This window comes from Empidonax traillii, unplaced genomic scaffold (genome assembly GCF_003031625.1).
Source record: "Empidonax traillii isolate 1590-97213 ecotype Southwest subspecies unplaced genomic scaffold, ASM303162v1 scaffold717:size860381, whole genome shotgun sequence".
In the NCBI taxonomy this organism is placed as follows: Eukaryota; Metazoa; Chordata; class Aves; order Passeriformes; family Tyrannidae; genus Empidonax; species Empidonax traillii.
Window position 1 is genome coordinate 342,767 of NW_020955910.1, and position 18,911 is coordinate 361,677.

Sequence of the window (18,911 nt, forward strand, 5' to 3'; positions counted from 1 at the left end):
TTGAGTTTTGATCTTGAATTTTGAACGAGACGCATTTATTTTTTAATAGCAGCGTTACCATAATGTCTAAGTGGCCGTGACTGTCTTTCTGAAAGCAAATATAGAGAAACAAGAATAGACTGTTGGGTCCAGGAGTATCCAGGTGTGTTACTTGAGTGTGTCTCTGTCTTCCAAGTGATGTGTCTTGAACTCAGCAGGTCTGTGAATGCTGAGGGTCTTCAGTCTTATCTTCATTTTGCTTGGACAGCTGAAATACGTCTCCATGGCCTCTGGATGGTCTTTCCCCAGGTCTTATTGATTTTGCTGTGCAGATCATTGATGATTTGTTGAATCCAAGGGAGACAACTGCAGTCACAGACGTAACGATGCTTTAAAGCAAAACAGTTCTGTGAGCTGCAGCTCAGAGACGTCATCGTCTCAGTTGAGCAGTCTTGTCTGCTTTGCATTGCCTTGCAAAACTCTGGATTTTTTTTCCTCAAAGTTCAGCCTCTAAAAGCATTTTGCTTTTGCCTTCAGCTGGTAGCCCTCACTTCTGAGAGAGCAACGCTGCACTGAAGGGAGGGAGGGCGACCAACAGGGTGGAAGTGAAAAGCTGCTGATAGCGTGGCTTCTTCTGATCCCTGTCACATGTTATGCAGAGTGAAATATAACACATCTGACTGTTTGATTCACTAATTTGACTTGTGGAGCACAGCTGGTAGGCAGGTGGACTGTTAAGAGACAAGACAAAGATCTAAGATCTGCAATCTTCTGAACTTCCAAGCAAAGAAAAAAGAAAGGCAACCACAAAAAGCAAGATGTTTTATGCTGCTTGAACACCAAACGCTGTTAGAGGGAAGGGGAGAAGTTTGGAGTCAGAACTTTCTTGCTTTTGGATCTCTCTAACGTGATGCAGTGGTGTGCATGTTTCTTTGCATAAACAGAAGGTGATTTTATGTGTGTAATTCATCCCAAATGTATGGACTGAGAGCCTCTGAAGCATCTGAAACATCTGGAGAAGACCCAAGAGAGAAAACTGTGATTTCTCCAAACACAAAGATCTGTTCATTCATGAGATTCTCTGGTGTTCAAACAGAAAACAGCAGTTCTGCTGTTTTCATTTAATGTTAATTTCTAGCTAGTGCCACCCTTTTTGCCTTTCCCTCCAAGAACATTCTGCACCACCACAGTGAGTTATTGGTACCTATAGATGGACCTTTTGGGGCGTTTTTTCACCTGGCCCTGTCATGATTCAGCTGGAATGACTGCTCTCAGAGCTTCCAGCAGTCAGATTTTCACTCTCAGCAGCTTAAAAATACATATGGCATGTGACTAAAGTAACATAAAGATTTCAGCTTGTGCAGTTGCAATCCTGATAAGAATCTCCAGGCTGTCTGCATTGGTAGGTTCCATACAATGGTCAGAGGTGAGATTGGAAGGGGGAAGCAGGGAAGAGTGAGGAGTTCTGCTTTATCTCATCCATATGTGAATACAGGCAAATTTTAAGAGCGTTATCAACACTGGAGCAGAAGTAGTAAGGACAGGACAGGGCTGAGAGGAGCCTCTCGAGGACAACCAGTGCTGGTGTTTCTCTGTGAGGTCACTTTTGGGCTGGGTTCAGGATGGGTGGTAAAAGTTCTTCTGGTTTTTCCCGCATTTATAGGATAATTCCTGCCCTGCCCTGTGCAACCTGTTTGTTAGGTGGTAATTACACAGGAATTTCTGACCTGATCTCCTTGTGGTGACACCTCAGGTCGGAGCAGGGTTGCTTGGGAAGAGGTTTGGCTGGGGGTGTGTGCCCGAGGCTGTTTACACCGGGAACTTTACACTACTGAACCTCCTGAATTCCATAAAATGCTCAGGATTTCAGTGTGAGCAGGGAAATGCTGATACTGCCATTTGGCGGAGCGTGGAAACGCGGCCACAAGAGTTGGATCTCAGAGGGAAGGTGTGAATGACAAAAAATAGTGCAGTTTTTTTTCCTCCCTTTCCTCGCAGACCACAGATAAGCCGGTGCTGCCTGTGCATCTGCGGTGCCCAAGGTCTGCCACGTGTCAGGCGTGCAGGGCCAGATTGCCTTTCTCCCCACCAGAACATTTGTGCTTTAATTTGGGACACGTGGTGGGAACTGATAGCGTCTTGTTCCAGAGGGAGACTTTCTGATAATCTCACTGGTATCAAGTCTCTGTGTCAGACGCAAACTCCCAGTCCCAGCGGTATCCCAGCAGTCTGGGAGCTGCTCTGGAGTCAGGAGCTGTGCAAGGAGCCCTTGGCACCAGGCTGGGAGCTGCCAGCCCTTCTGTGATGCGATTAAACGGTACCATAAGCTCTTCAGTTCAGGGGGGGGACTCCTCCACTTCGCCTTCTTCCTTGTCTGATTTCACATTTCTTACTGCACCCCGGAATTCTGGTCGTGTTCCAGAGTCCTTGTGTGAACTAATGCCATTTAGGTGCCTTTTAATGAGTGAAGAAGGTCGAGGAACTGGTTACCCTTTTAAAGGGGATCTGCATGATTTGCATGCCATTCCTTTGCTGTTCTGTGATAGTTTCTGTTACAAAATCTGTTTACCTTGTCAGCCATACCTACGTGCTGTTTGAGGAGGAGCCTCCAAGAGAGGCAGGGCTTCCAAAAATGTCCATTAAATACTGGACAGGTTTTTGAGTATTTTTAATTTCCTGCATTTTGGCTGCGTTGGGCAGGGGTTCTCCTACAGATGAGTGCAGGCAGAGCTGTTTCACCAGAAATCCAGAACTAAAACCCGCCGTGTTTTGCTTCTAGAAGAGCCCTACAAGCTTTCAGTTCATCGCAGTGCAATACTGCTCTTCATACAAATCCCACCCAAACCTTCTCTGCAGCCAGTGAGCTCCTTTGTACAGCTGAGAGAGCACTGCAGCAGCAAATCTGGGTCACACACCCTACAAAGGACACACGACTCTAGATGACAAGTGCTCGTGTGCTCTCTGTTGCTGAAAAAGAGACTAAAATTAGCTTCTGACTCTTACTTGAATTAAAAATTACCCAAGGGGAAAAGAACTAATTCTCAAGAAGACAACTGTTATGTCTTAAACCCACACAGTCTCAGCCGTGTATTGCTCCCAGCTAAAGAACAGAAATGCAGAAATAAAAAGGTGGTAACCAAGGTTTTTGGGAGAAAGGGGATTTTGTTTTCCCTAGAGCATTTTAGATGGGGAATACAAAGGAGGTTATTCGGGGCCCCAGATGAGTGTTCCAGTGCTGAGCTCCACACTGTGCTGCAGCAGCATCTCTTCACTCTGCCATCTCCAAAACACCACAGTTTTTACCTGTGGAGTGCTGCCATATCCACATTTTGTCAAAATAAACCTTAATTACGTGGGTTTTACAAGACCAGTGAGTGAATTGGCTGCCAGCACAACTTGGTGCAGGATCAGCATTTTCCATAATTGTATATAAAAAGTGATTATAGCAGACCAGAGAGTCTGAACATCTCTAAGACACTGTCTGATGTCAAATGCTGTGAAGAAAACACAAATTTGTTAATCTAGTTTAAGATTAAGGAAACAAATGTTGTGCCCAGCTTCAGGAATACCTTCTCTTTAAGGCATAATTTTTTATTTTGGAGCATTTGGCTTATACATTCTTTGCAGCTCTGGGGATCACCTTCTCCGGCAGATGCAGATCAGATGTAGTGATATTTTTCTTTATATCTCTGACTATTAAGGTTTTCTTTCCAAATGTTAAATGAAATGTTTTCCTAAGCAGCAAGGACTATATGGAGCTGAAGGCAGATCACATTCTATAGCAATAAAACCTTATGTACAGCATAGGAATAAAAAGCAACTAATGAAAGTGATTGTTACAAGTAGCTTTGCACAAAGATAAATTCCTGCATCCCAGAATACATTAAACAGCTCTGCCTGCAGTCTAAATGCAGTAAATTAACAATACTCTATCCAGTATTTACTGGACATTTTGGAAGCTGTGCATGTCTGAAACAGGAGTTTTCCTTGGCCAAAGTGAACTCTACCACGAGGTGGTGATGGCTGAAGAAGATCCAGCTGGGAGTTTTTCGGCCTCTCTTCCCTCCCTCGTGGGTGCCTTGCCCTTTTGAGCTGCTGCTCAAAATGGGAAGTGAGGTCTGCAAAGAACATTCTCCTCTTCCATAATCTCCTTTTCCATGGTGTCCTCTCTCTCTCTCCTGTTCCTCTCTCTCTGCTGGGTTTTTGCGTAGCTGCCGGTTTTGTCTCAGACTTCTGTAATTACTGTCCTTGGCAGAGCTGCTTTAACTACAATTCTGGTGTAGAGGAGTCATTGCAAGTTGAATTACCCAGACAGTCTTTCTCCAAATAATGTCCCATAATTATGGCCTGTGGGCATCTGTATCCTCAGTCACTGCGATGGAAATGTTAATAGAAAAAAAACCCCAGTGTTGGTAAACAGAAAGAGAGATGTGAAGTCCTCGGAGCCTGGTCTTCCCAAACAAAATCTGCCTTGTTCCGGGGGCCAGATTGGGGTTGGATGCAAAGACAGAAGGATAGTTGGAGAAAATGATACTTGTGGCTTGGTTGCTGCTTTAAAATGTTAAAAAGGGTGGGGTTTTTTTGGTCATGGTTTATTTTACATTTTAAAAATGCTTTTGTTTACCCGGTTTGCCTTCCAGCATCGGATGCCAGGGATTTGTAGAAAACCCAGACTAATTTAGAGGAGAAGGTCATGTTTGGCTCGAAGGTCCCTTTTTTTTTAGGTCTCTCTGGTGACAAGGCTTTACCTTCAACTCATCATCGTTCCTGACTGTGGGTAGCAGACAGGATTTGAATGCTGCCAGTGAGGAGTGTGAAAAATTCCAGGGATGTTCTGTGCACTGCTAGACAGAACTATATTGATTTAGGAGGAAATCCCAAGGAGGAAATAGTTCTTGTCAACTGATTACTACAAGTTACGGTTATGCTACTCTTGCAGATGCCTATAAATTAAACTGCCAGCAGTTGACATCTGCCACTGTCACAGTGCTATAGGTCATCCTTCCCTGGGAACTGAGTGATGCCAGAGTGACTTCCCTGCCACAGGAATAGCGAGGGAGGATTTGGGAGTCGGGAGGAAGGCAGAGTGTGCTTGGGGAGGTGTGTAAGTAGCACCAGCGTGGAGAGGAGACTGAGGACCTAGTGTGGGCCAGAGGGATTGTGGTACAGGAGCCCCCAGCAAGAGAGGTGCCCATGGGTGATATCACAACCTCAACTGTTATGTGCTAAATGTTTTCACATGGTAACGGTTCTTTTCATGCTGAAATTCCTTGAATTCTATCTCCAGGTTGCTGGTTTTTTTCCTCCCTGGACTCATGTGGAGGTGTTATCTGCTAAAGCAGGGAAGAGGTCATGTTGATTTGGGAGGATATTTTCCTGCCTCTTACCTTGCCAGCAATGCAGCATCTGAGGAGTTTAAACTGGAATTAGCTGACATTTTCCTACTCTCCCAGGAATTCAGGAGTCTTTGAAGAACAGCCCATCTATGTGGGCTGAAGGTAGTGAGCTTGAGGGATAATTGATTCTGTCTGGAAACCTCTATGCTGATCCCTAAAACCAGGAGGGAAGGATTGACATTGTTTAGTGTCAGTGAGGATTTGTTTTTTTTCTGGTTTTTTTCATTGGGTAGTTTCAGCTCGGAGTAACTGGAGATGGATTGAGGTGCAGACCTAATCAGGGAGATGTGAAAAGATTTATTTTTCTTTCCTTTACAGAAAAGGCCACAGATGGCTCTTTGCAGAGCGAAGACTGGACACTTAACATGGAGATCTGTGACATTATCAACGAGACAGAAGAAGGGTATGTGCTATTTCAGCAGACTTTGAAAGGTCCCTGAACACAATCTTACTCAGCCTGTGAGGAGGTGCAGCGAGACTGGGGGCAGGTGCTCATGGTTTGGATGCAGTTTGCAAATCAGTTGCTTAGTTTTCCTGCTCCTTAGACATTTCCTGCTCTTTAAACCTTTCAGAAAATACTCTATGATACAGTACTTGTAGGATCCAGGACCAGGTGCACCTACCATAGCAGGAAAGAATTCTTCACTGAAAGGGTGGTCAGGCACTGGGACACGCTGCCCAGGGAAGTGGTGGAATCACCATCCCTGGAAGTGTTCAAAAAACGTGCAGATGTGGCACCTGGGGACGTGGTTTAGTGGTGGGCTTGGCAGTGCTGGGTTAATTGCTGGACTCAATGATTTTAGAGGTCTTTCCCAACCTAAAGAATTCTGTGATACATTCTGTGGTCAGTCTCTGCTGGGGAGGGCTGGCATGAAAAATGTATTCTTGGAGAGGGTGCCGAGTTTGTACGTCTGGGGTTCCTGTTTTCAGCAGGTGTCTCTCTTTGCAGTGCTGCAATGCCTTTAATTTCAGCTGTTTGTGTGGACAGCTTCTCTGACACACCCCCTTCAGCACCAGAAAGCTGTGCTGCTTGGCAGTCTGCAGGAGAACTGACCACTGCTCTTATGCCCTGGGCCTTTGAGTGGCTGTCAGCCTTCCCTGCCTGATCAGCAGCCTGGATTTTTGGAGACTTCAGGCACTCCTGCAGTCTTGATTCCTGTGATACCTTGTCTCCTCACATAATTCTCCACGATCTTGGTTGTAGTCAAGTGATCTGAAGTTAACACACATGCTTATGTCCAGATGGAAATGGGAAAGGCTTCCCTTTCCCACAGTTTATGGGATGTGAAAAGCCTGTCTAAGCTGCCTGTTAAATGGTGTGTTTCTCCTTCAGGCCCAAGGATGCCATTCGAGCGCTGAAGAAGAGGCTGAATGGAAACAAGAATTACAGAGAGGTCATGCTGGCGCTGACGGTGAGTGGGGGCAGGCTGGAATGCCTCAAAGGGCAGAACCCTGCTCCTTTGTCATTTGCCTTTTTCCTGGCACTCTCTTGAATGTACACACTATTTCCTTTAACAGCCACCGCTTTGCCCTTTGCTTCTCTCCAACTGCCTCCTTACTTCCTTGGGGAGGGTTGCTGGAAGCTTTGCATAGCAGTTTTCCAACTCAGTTGATTTCTGCTTCTTTTTTTTATGGCTCTTATTCTTCCCAAGTACTGTCTGAGGAAAGTCAAAGTAGCCCAAATTGAGTCTGTTACTTCTACTCTCGTCTCCCTGTGTCCAACCATTCCTGCACTCCAAGGCAACAGCTGTGGGCATATTTGCAAGTGAGGATGATGAACTTGCCGCATTTTCAGCTTCATCAGTAGCTGATGCACAATTTCCCTTGGGAACGAATCTCTGTAGGAGACTTGCATTAATTTGCGCTGATCTAATTTCACTCAATAAAGTGTAAATTATATTCCGTGCATTTAGGCAGCGCTGCTAAAGGTGTGGGATAATTTGCCAGTGACCTTTCCTGCTGATGACTTTAGCCGGGGGTTTCCTGGGAAGTGCAGCGCCCCTGAGCGTGGTGCTCTGTGCCACGGTGACCTGAGGAATGAGCAGCAGTAACCAGATGGAGTTATCCTGCCGTGGGAAGGTGATCTGTATGATTCTTTCACAGAGCTCTTGTTGCATCTCCCTGACGAGGCGTAACCGTCCTTTCTGTCTTCTTGCCATTTCCTATCCCGGATTGTCATTTTGACAGATTACCAAAGTCCAAACCATGAGATTATCCATTGTGCAGGAAAGAGAGAAATTCATCAGGAATGAGCCCGTGTCATCATGGCTGATGAAAGTAGCTGAAGTAGGAGAGTAATTACAGACTGCTCGATACGGAGTCGCAGTGGTTATTAGGCATGGCTGTAAGGAGAAGTGACGCCTTGGATTTATCTCCATGCTAATCATGTTCTTCAGAGAAAAATCAACAGCTGTTCCTCCGTGGCAGTTGAATGGCAAGTGGAAGGTGCCTCCAGCTAGGTTGCAGGGGGAAAATGTGTCAAAGTATAACCTGTCAGAGCATTCACAGGGGAGTGTTTTGAATGAGTGAAGATCATTCACCTGAATTCCCAACTCTAAAACGTGGCTTATAGCTCGGAGCAACTGGGTCCAGCTGTGTTCCAGGCACACAGAAAATGGTGGAGTGCCACAGCACAATAATATCTCACTGTGACAGGGTGTCCTCTGTCTTACCTGCCCCTGATGTGCTGCTGTGTACTTGGCTGTTCAGCTCTGCAGGCCGGAAAGTTCTGCTCTGAGGAGGAAGAAACTTTCTGTTTCTTTACCTTGAAAACAGGCAAAGGTGGACCACAAAAATGCCCACTGTATTGATGGTGGGTGATGTACAGCTAAATGTATGTGTTGAGAGGAAACTTTTTGGTAAAATTGGGGAAGAGGGGAAGAATTAAGAGCGTAAATGTAATTTCTCCCCTATCTTCTTGCCCTCCCATCAAAACCTTTAAAATTAAATGGATTAAAAAATCAGATGCTCTGTGTGTGTGGGATCAAAATTTGCTCCAACAATGAATGGGGGTTTTTTTTGTGTGTGTAGGTGTTGGAGACCTGTGTGAAGAACTGTGGCCATCGCTTTCACGTCTTAGTGGCAAACCGTGACTTCATCGATGGCGTCCTGGTGAAAATCATCTCGCCCAAGAACAACCCCCCCACTATTGTACAGGATAAAGTCCTAGCACTGATCCAGGTACCCAGCTTGTCTCTGCTTCCATATGTTGCTGCCTGAAATAAGGACTGTCTGCTTCAATGCTACGCATCGCTAAACACGCTGTCATCGTTAAAAAACGCGGCAAGGTTTTTATATATAAAATCAAACAATGTATCCAGATTGGCAGGGAAGAGCAGACATGCACACACAGAGATATTTTATCCGGGGAGAACTGTCTGGATTGTAGTTAGAGAGTTACCACTCTACTCTAAAACAGGAGGATTTAATAGAAGATGAATGGATGGCTTTGCAATTTAACAGTCATATCTTAGAAGCTGGAGGCTTGCTGCTGCAGTGGGCTTGTCATGCGAGACCAGGAGATTTCCGAGGCTCGTGCTGTCGGTGTCAGCTGCAGAACACTTGCCTTTCTCCGTCTGTTTCCCTGACCGTAAAATGGAGCCGTTTCCCTCCCATTAGAAAGCATTCTGCATTCCTTTCAAAGATGGTTATAGAAGAGTAAATGACCATAGAGGAGTTAAAATGGTTTTGGTGTCTTTTCTCTGGTTATTGTGCAGTAAAAGCACGCTGTCAGATCCTTGCCTGCAGTGGGGAAGTTCAGACGTGGGCCTGTCTGCCGCTTCTCCTTCTGTGCAGCGCAACAATAAACAGCCGTGTTAATTCCACAAACCATTAGCCACACATGAGGAAACATTGGTGCCTGCCTGGAGGAAATCTGACAATTATAGGAAGCTTTATCACTAAGCTTCCACAGGCTACTGCGTACACCAGAGACTAAAAGACACTGCGTATTTAAAATGATATAAACCTGCTGCAGTGCTCCTTGTGGGAAGGTATTTACAAATGCAGAGCATCATTTGCCAGATATACTTCTGATTTTTATGGCAAAGCATGCAGTTGGATTTCTGCTGGTTTATTTGTTATTAGGATACAGGGATAGGGCATCGTTAGAGCATGACTATGTAAATAAGTGATTTTCAAACAGAAAATAGGCAGGGTGGGGGAATTAGGTGGGCATCGCATAGGGGTCTGTGGGGCCCCATTATTTCTGGTCTCTTGATTTTAAGGCTTTTTTTTTTTTTTTTTTTTTTAATAGCACAAAATGAATGAAATTATTAAAAGCAATTCTTGTGCATCTGAGTGAGCCTTCCGGTGTCTGCAGTGACCAGGAGATGAGGTTAAATACTCTCACATAAAGAGAAACTGGGTGTGTTTCTATACTGTTTTACAGAATGCTGGTTATGCTGGGTCCTAGATTTAAATGGATTCCCAGTCGTCAGTGCAGCTAAGGAGGAAGTGTTTGTAACATAATCAGAAAGCCACAGTCATTGCCTCAGTGTATTAAACAGAGCTTTATCTGAGGAGACTTAGTGCAGTAGAGCTAAAAGCCTCACTCTGGGTACTAAATGCCTTTTGATATAAAAAGCCTGAAAATTATGAAGGTTGCCTGTGGGTGGGTTCTGTTAGTGTCTCTTTAGCTGGAGGTGGTAGGGGACTTTGTTTTCCAGACTGCCTGACAAGTTGGGAAGAGTGATTGCTGTAGCTCATCCCAGGAGCCCCATGGACTCACCCCCCCAAAACACCTCGTGTGTCGTGTCCGCTTCACTCGGCTTAGACTTTGCTCTGTAGAGCTCCCTGGGGTTGTAGTTAACCCCCTTCTGGGGGGCTGATCTCTCAGCTCTGCTCCACCAGCCTTGCATTTATCCCTTTCTGTGTCCCTTTCACAATTTGGTATCGGGGAATTCATAAGAACAGAAATGAAAGGATTAGTAGCCCAGAATTGGAAGCACGGAAAAGAGCTGTACAAACAGTGTGTGCCTTCAGCCACGCAGCTCTGGTATTCCCGGGCCTTTCCATGACAAGGGTAGATAAACCTGCCATCCAGTTTCTTGAGACTTGACTGTTTTGAGGTGTTGAGCATCTTGTGTCTCACTTTTCAGTGTTCATGACTGAGTATGTGTTACATAGTGCTTATCCTTCCTTCTTTACCCTTTTAAAAGGCCTTGGAAATATCCCTTGTCTCTGTGCCCCTGGTAAGAGCTTGCCTGTCACCTCAGAGCTCATGCCACTTACTGCAAAGTAGCTGAGCTCCCTCATCAAAGCTGTGAAGACTCTTAGTGGCATGCCAAAATTCTTTTGAGGATACATGTAGTAAAAAGTATCCAACATGGACAAAATTGTCTTGGGATGGTCCCTGATTTAGGGGCTGGATTTACAGTGGTTATTTAATTACCCTGTTTGGGCACACTGAGGATCCAAGTGGGATTTATACAGCAGCATCCTGAAGTATCTACCTTTGATAGCCTGGCCTACAGCCTTGGAAGATCTGAATTCAGTCTCACCTCTGTCCTGCACTTGTTTGGACAATGGGCAGGTCTCCTAAGCTCCAGTGTAGCTCCTTATCCATAAAGCAGAGCTAATATTACTGTTGCCTAGTTGGATTGTAAGCTGTCTAGAACAGGGATTGTCTTCATTGTGTGTAGACAGCACTTAGGACAATAGTGTCCTGTCCTGATTGTGACCTCTGAGAGAAGAGACACTAATATAGATAATGCTCCCAGCTCAGGTGAGGAAGAACACAAATGGACGTGTCTCCTTTCTCCAGGGCAGAGAGTTGCAGAAGAGAGAATACATTGAAAAGGTGGAGTGCAGATGAAGTGAGTTCATTTTGCAAAATCCATCAGAAGCCAGTGGAAGAGGGGATACACTAGTACATCTTCCTGGACAAACAAGCCACGTTAAAAGTTGAGGGCAGCAGTGCAGCGTATCTTGGCTTTCTTTTGAGTGATGATTATTAAATAAAGCATCCCTTGCCTAACATTTTCCACTCTTGCTTGCAAATAGAGTTGAAGTGGGGAACACCGTTATGCAGAAGTATCACTCAGAGGACTTGTGATGTAAATTGAAAATGCAGTGAAAGAGTAAAGGTGAAGTTACTTGTGCTGTCAAAATCTTTTCTAGAACTGGGGATGGTTTGGAAGGTCAGTTCCAAGGAAACAGTGGCTGTGTGCAGTCAGAGCTGTTTTCCCTGGCTCAGGCAGGGCTGTCTGGACTTGCACTGCATCAGAACAGTTGATGCAGTTAATTTACTCTTAACAAAGCTGAGAAGCAAACCCAGGATTTCAGCTTGCACCTGATAATGGATTGTCTCCTTGGCATGGAGGGTAGGAATTCTCTTTCTTAGAATTGAATAGAATAGAAATGCAAGTTAAATAATAATATTATTTCTTATCTTGCTTTGCTATCTTTGATTTCTCTCCTCTCAAATATATTAGAAATGATTAAAACAGCTTTTAAAGTAAAAATAGTCAAAGAACTAGTGTAAAAGTGATGACTCAATGAATTAAGTTCGGAGCCCACACACCCGTCTCGCAGTAGTTCTGGATCCAGCACGCTGATACTCTGCCTCACATATGTGGGGGTTTGTGGAACGCTTCATTTTTTAATGGAGTCATAATATTGCAGTTTCTCCTTCCTCTAAATTTTTTAATATTTGGCTGATTTCCAGCACAAGGGAAAGGGGGTTGAGGCTTCCAGGATGCTGCGCTCCCAGCAGCTCCGTGAGTGCGGGAGCCTGGCTAACCAAGAGAAAGCACTTAGTACTCCCACTGAAGGGAAAGCTCAAACGTGAATTGAAGTCTTTTTAGACACCAGAGAATTCATGCAGGAGAGATATTATGAGTGTTCTGGCTGTGGGAAATTCTCTCTTTTGGACTCGTTCTTTGTGCCCCACCGGGGTGTCTGAGTGTTGGAAATGCTCTGTAGGAACCCGGGCGCCGTTAGTTCTGCTGCTCAGGGACTGCCTTTTTCACAATACAGGAACCTCAGAAACTACCTATTTTTATTAAGTTTGGTCCAAATAAAACACTGAAGAGAACTTGACAGCTGTGGTTTTTTTTTCCCTTTGGCAATAAATGAGGATGCTTCACAAAGTGAATGGAGGTTACTGAAGATTATTGTATGACTTTATGAATTTTGCCTAGATCAATTGAATCTTTGACACAGACTTTTCCTGGTGGGTCACTGGCTGTAGAATATGCCAGAAAGATCAGCATCAATCACTGCTGAGCAGAGGAGATTGGAAGAAGCTTTAATTTTGTTCACAGATTTTGATGATGTCAGGGCTGTGCAGAGCTACTGTGCACTAACTTCTGTTTTATATTTGAATAAAACCTGTATGTGACTGTCTTAATAATATTTGCAGGATCTTTTTGACCAGGTCTGATGATTACAGCTTCCCTTTGAAGCTGAAATACATGAAAGCTTTTATAGTCAGCGTCTGAGGTCAGGGTGGAGCTGGAGCTTTGGAAGGTTTTATGGATGATAATCCCTCGTGTTTTCCAGGCTTGGGCTGATGCCTTTCGAAGTAGCCCTGATTTAACTGGAGTAGTGCATATTTATGAAGAACTCAAGAGGAAAGGCATCGAGTTCCCCATGGCAGATCTTGATGCTCTGTCTCCAATACACACACCACAGAGGGTAAGCTCTTTTGAGTGATGATTATTATTGCAATTCCAGGGGTATTTTCCCAGGATGTCTTAAGTAGTTGGATAACTACTTGTTTTTCCCCTCCTGTTTGTCTGAGTTTGGCTCGTTTTCTCACTCCTGGAAGGACACTTTAATAGTCAAAGAGCATGCAGGAAAAGCATAATACAGGCTGATAAGCTAATGGTATCTCCTCCCTTGAGTCAGTCATCACAGAAGGGGAAAAGAGTTTACAACACTTATCTTATACCACAAAACCACCAGACAAATGCATCTAATTTTTTCAAAAAGGAACCCATCAGGATATGTGATTGAGATTTACTTCTTTTGCTCAAAAGTGTGGTGTTTTCTGTGGGTGATGCCCCTGAGCCAAGGTCTGCCTGTCCTTTAGGGGTGCACAGAGACTGAATCTCTCACTGATCATCCCATGGTAACGTGAGGTTTTACACCTGTGGAAAGTTAAGTCTGGAAAGTTGACAGAACTGCTGCTAAGAAGTAACTTAAGGATCACAGGTGTTCTGATTATTCACTCTGAAAACTGAAGTTAATGAATCTTTGAAGCGGTAAATGCGAGTGATCAAGGACTGAGAGATTACAATTCTTGTGTCAAGGTTAATTAAACTCAGTATCTTCGTATCACATCATTTTTTTTTTGTGTAAGCCTGCAACGTAATTCCTAGGTTAAAATCATTTATAATTAGCTCTCTTTGGCTCTTGTTTTTATTTTGCTTATCACCTTTCTTGTAAAGGTAAATGGACTTACAGGCATGTGGGTTGGGTCAAAAGATAAGGGTGTGGGAGATTGCTGGAGCTGCCTGTTTATGGGCTGTCCTGCCAGTCTTTTCTCGAAGCTGCACTGACCTTTCGCGCAAGGTGCAATTATGTTCTATATTTGAGCCTGTTTTGGCCTGAGGTTGCTGATAAAGCAAGTGCTGTCCCAATTCAGCTTTTGAACTCGTGTCTTTCTGATGTGGCAGAGCGTTCCTGAAGTTGATCCTGCAGCAAATATGCACAATTCACAGTCTCAGCAAAGGATGAGCAGCAGCTCTTACTCTTCGACCTCTCCAACGGCGTATTCTGCTCCTCAGGCCCCAGCCCTGAATGTGACTGGTCCCATCACTGCTAATTCTGAACAGGTATTGGCATCGTGATTCTTTCGAGCGAGACTCTTCCAGCAGGTCAAATTAGAAACCAGTTTGCAGAGGAACTTTCATTTTAGCTCTTTGGATTTTGTCTCGTAGGTCTGGCTCCACTTAGTCATCTTTCCTCCCATTGTGCTGTAAAATCTGGGCTTTGGATGTGTCTGTATGACCAGTCCAGTCAGCAGTAATTTAGCATTAGCCCCTCTCCTTTAAAGGCCCAGAATGTCTTGCAGATGCAGGAAGTCAAGCCCTTACAAACACCCTAATATAGAAAACAGAATTTTCTTTTCTCCCTGTAAAAATAGTAACTTTGGAGCCAAAGATCCTACTTAAAATGTGTACAGCTTTCCCCACACTGGACTGAGGCACCCAAGGTGTACCACAGCCAAGGTCTGGTTTTAGGGTGCTGTTTTCATTTGCTTCCCTTCCATACAGGCACAGCACATCTGGGTTAGTGATGATAGTTCTTTTCTTTTTCTGTTCCTTTTCTCAGATTCTCTCCTGGGTAAACTCTTTATCTTTACTTTTTGTTTTTTGCCTGCTAGAATGTCTGGGAGCCTCAGATATCAAGTCAGACAGAACGAGGGATATCTCAAAGTCAGTTCTTGAAAATGAACTGCTTAAACCAAAAGATTATGCAGTGTTTTGTTGTCTTTGTACCCAAATTCAGATTGCCCGGCTGCGCAGTGAACTGGATATTGTTCGTGGGAACACAAAAGTGATGTCTGAAATGCTGACAGAAATGGTACCTGGACAGGAGGATTCCTCAGACCTTGAGTTACTCCAGGTAACAGTTTCCTCCAAATATGATTCTGGTCCTTTCTGTGCTTGACTTTCTCAGGGGGTGGGTTTTGTTGTAACTCACTGCACAAACTTCGCTTGGTTTACATAATGAATGTGGGATGTGCTTGACCCTGGCGAGTCTCATCACTTGATGTTCTTCATTTGGTAAAGCTTCCAGTGACAAGGATTTCCTGACTTCCCTTGAAACTTGTTCTTCCCTCTTTACGTAGCCAGAATTTTTTCCCAATTTTGAATATCAGGTCTCCTTTACCACAAATTGCCACGGGCTCTCTAAGCCCTGAGCATCTCTGTTTCTTTTATGTTTTTTCCTCCTCCATCATCACTTTTACAGTGTCAAAACATTCCCAGTCACTGTGCAGGAAAAAACGCTCCGTATTTCCAGCTGGACTAAATAATGCCAAGGGTCTGTGGATTCTCTGCCAATTGAAATCTTATATGTGAACAAAATGTCTTTCCAGAAGCTGTGTTCTCAGGGTCCAAAGGCAGGTGCTCAGGTGAAGTTTCATGGTGTTCAGAGGGTAATCAGAAGGGATTTCTTCGCTGGAAAATCTCAATCCAGTGAAGCATTTAGCATTTCATGAGGGAAAACAGTATAAACACTGCTCATGTCTTGGGCTTCACACCTCTTTCCCAGGACCGGTGGTTGCGGGGTGGCCTTTCGGTTGAGGAAGGTCATGCAGTCCCACGTGCAGCACAGATGAGGAGCACTGAGATCTGACATTCCAGCTGCTGCCCTTAACGTGGTATTTGCCTTTCCAGAGCTTCAGAAATAGCCTTCTGTTTTGATCCTCCAGCAGGGAGGATGGGCTCCCACAGCAGTCCGTTCGGAGGAAGGCAGGGAACTGCTCTCTGTGATACATCGGAGCTTGAAATCCATCCAAAAACTGGTCTCTCCCATGCAGTGGCATTGTGTGTTTGTCTCGGAGCCATCATGGCAGCTGATGAGAGGCTTTGCAATAAAGAGCCTTTCAGTTACTGCCCATTTGGGTCGAATTGCTCAAAACAAAGGAAGCTTCCAGGAAACCATGACAGACCAAAACTGGTGTCGAGCATTTTGCTTACGTTCAGAAACAACATCTTGACAGCGTAACCTTACAGCATAGCTTTAAGGTGAAAGAATTTGATCATAAAATGGAGTGACAGCAACGATTCTTTATCCCAACTGGTTCCCTTCTCTGACTGATGCAGCCTAAATCTGAATCAGAGAGCTGGGGAGAACCTGTTTTTGATCACAAAGGACGGTTAGCCTTTTGAGAGCTGTGAGCTGGGTGCTGCATGCAAGGGCTCCCTGCTTTGAGGTTTATATAGCCCTCCTCCTTAAATAATTCCTGACATTTTCTCCAACAATCAAGTGTAAACAGCCTGCTAGAGAGCCAGCTCTGAGCAGAATAGATAGGTACTGTCAGCCCTCTCAGAAAGGCAGCAAACAAACCTCTGAAATGTCACAATCTGCTTCGAAAGTGATGGGATCAAAACTGACATTGGAGAACACATTCCTCAAGCTGTTAAAGGCAGCTGGATTGCAGTAGGTGAAATTTATCCAGAGCTTAGGATGTCATACCATGCAAGGAAAACAAACACATTTTTGCTTTCATCCCAAAGGTTGTGTACCAACAAGGCATCCTTGCTTAGTGCTGAATTTTTGCTGTGAAGTGGAGCTGGGAGGGGTGGAAGATGACAGAGGGACACGCTTTAGCTGGAATGTCAGTGCTCACTGAAGTAAAACCGTGGGCCTGATCAGAGGCTCCCTGCCATATGTCACGTTTCTTCTTGCAGTTCTCCTCAGCACACCAGTCTGACCTTTGGTCTTGAGGCCTTTCAGGAGTACAGGATTCTGCTAAGTAATTGGGGATGGAAGAGATGTCCTGGAGGCTTGAGAACTCGGGGTCTAGGCAAACTCAAATCTAGATTTCTTGATGAGGGGCTTCTTAAAATAAATGCCCTCGCTCTGTATTCTTTAAAATGTTCTTCTGGAACTCCCCACTGCCTTTGTGCAGTCTTCTTGTCTGTGCACTTGCTCGGTGGAAGGGAACTTCTCTGTGTGTGGCTCAGAGGTGTGGAACACACATCTTTTTATGCTCCTGGTTCTTTTTTTATCTTCACCCTCATGTTCTTCTCTGTAGTTGGTGTGTTCTCTGTCCTCAACACTTCTCTTTCCAGCATCCACTTAGTACTTGTAGCCCCGATGAACCTTTTTTCCCCACTTTTTCCACCACGCACATCATTCCGTTTTTAAGGATGGCATTGCCAAAAAGCCAGATTGAATTTTCCTTGAAAGCTGTTGTATTAACGTGGTTTATTCTTAAAACAGATGACTATAACACAGATATTTATTTTTTCAAGTACTCAGAGTTAAAGAAGAATCAGGAAGTCGAATTGTAAATAGGCTCTCAAGGTTTTCTGCCATCATCTCTTGAAGGGCGTTTGATTAGATGTGCTTTTGGGTGACATTTAATCATGCAAAGATAAACTTGTCTTAGTGTTTCTCAACTGGGGGATATGTTTGGCTGTGAGCAAAGCTCAACCAAATCTGCTTATTGCTTGTTGCTTATCAGAGTGTGTGTGCACAATGCATTCCTCCTAGGAACTGAACCGAACCTGTAGAGCCATGCAGCAGAGAATTGTGGAGCTTATCTCACGAGTGTCCAATGAAGAAGTCACAGAGGAGCTGCTGCACGTGAATGATGATTTAAATAACGTCTTCCTCCGATATGAAAGGTGGGGCACCTTTCCCATCCACTATTTACAATCATTCCGTGGTTCTCGCTTAGATATAAAATAGGTCAGTTGGCAAGATAGGGCCAGCTGAGCCTATGGTCCAGCATAACACAGAGACGCATTTACAAAGTCTTCTTGTAGTCTTTTATGGTACCATTCCTGTTTCAGCTGATTCCTTTAATACTGTGATTTGGTGGGTTTTTTTTTTTTTTTTGGTCCTGCCGTTGAATTTTTGTGGGACACATCCATAAAATGCAGGGCAACCTTGTGCAAAACTCTCTGAACTAGCAGAGATTTGAGTCTGCGAGTCCCCGTTGTGCAGGGCTGTACAGATGTAGGGACTTGGGGCCAAAAATAGCACAGCCACAGTCTCTAGTTCCCCTTGCCAGCCTGGGCTCTGCACAAATGCCTGTGCTGCTTCCTGGCTTAGGGAGGCTCCTGTGAGCTGTCTCTGTCCTCTGATCTCTCCAGTTGCAGAGCTGGTGCAAAGGGAGGTGGCTGGAGTGGGCGGGAGCTTAATGCACGTAAGGGTTTTGGTTTTAAGTAACACTTAAAATCTTGGGGAAAAAAAATAAAAGCCTGTCTTGCGTAGAACTGATGTTCTGAAGAGCTGGTCTGCAAGAATCATCCCCAGGGAGAGGACTTGGGGCACAGGACTTTCGACACGTCAGACAAAGGCGCTGTCAGGCACATCTGCTGCAGGAGGTGACACGTGATGCAGCAGTCTTGGGAAAGTTTAATCTTCCCCTTAATGACAGGCCTGGGGAGCGAGGCACTAAAGAGTACCCTTTGTTCCTTGCTCTTAGCACAGGGCTTTGTTTCTCAAGCCTTTAAAAATAAATTAGACTCTAGATCTGTGAATCTGTGCTGTCACGGCAAGGGCTGGAAACACGACTCGGTGGCCTCGATTTTGCCTTTGATTTAAGTCGTTCAGAGGAGATTGGGGCAAACTTTGAAAGAAACGCCGGCTTTTTGTGTGAAATGGTGTGTGTTTCATGCACGAGCAGGATTGCACAAGTGGGAGAGTGTGACTGTCAGTAAGGCTCAGTCTGGTCACCCTTAATAGTTTTTCTATTTTCATCCATCTGCAGCTTTGCTGGCTGGGGCTGATGTGTTTGTAGTCATTATTCAGGGAAGGGGAGCTGAGTGATGTTAGCAAGCTGTTTGTGGTGTGGGCTGAGCGTTCAATAAATTCCAGTTCCTCCTCTGCTGTTCCAAAAGCTCCACA

The 18,911-nt window shown here is 44.7% G+C and overlaps 1 protein-coding gene across 4 annotated transcripts in view; it reads left to right on the forward strand.

Annotated features, from left to right (window-relative positions):
* The window catches only part of TOM1L2 (target of myb1 like 2 membrane trafficking protein), a 57,038-nt gene that overhangs the window by 13,683 nt on the left and 24,444 nt on the right, over positions 1-18,911 (forward strand). For all 4 annotated transcript variants that reach the window (XM_027900275.1, XM_027900274.1, XM_027900276.1 and 1 more), the window contains exons 2-8: positions 5,694-5,778; positions 6,709-6,787; positions 8,406-8,555; positions 12,879-13,013; positions 13,997-14,155; positions 14,832-14,948; positions 17,550-17,683. In XM_027900275.1, coding sequence (XP_027756076.1) covers positions 5,694-5,778; positions 6,709-6,787; positions 8,406-8,555; positions 12,879-13,013; positions 13,997-14,155; positions 14,832-14,948; positions 17,550-17,683 — 859 coding nt within the window. The remainder of the gene's footprint in view (positions 1-5,693; positions 5,779-6,708; positions 6,788-8,405; positions 8,556-12,878; positions 13,014-13,996; positions 14,156-14,831; positions 14,949-17,549; positions 17,684-18,911) is intronic.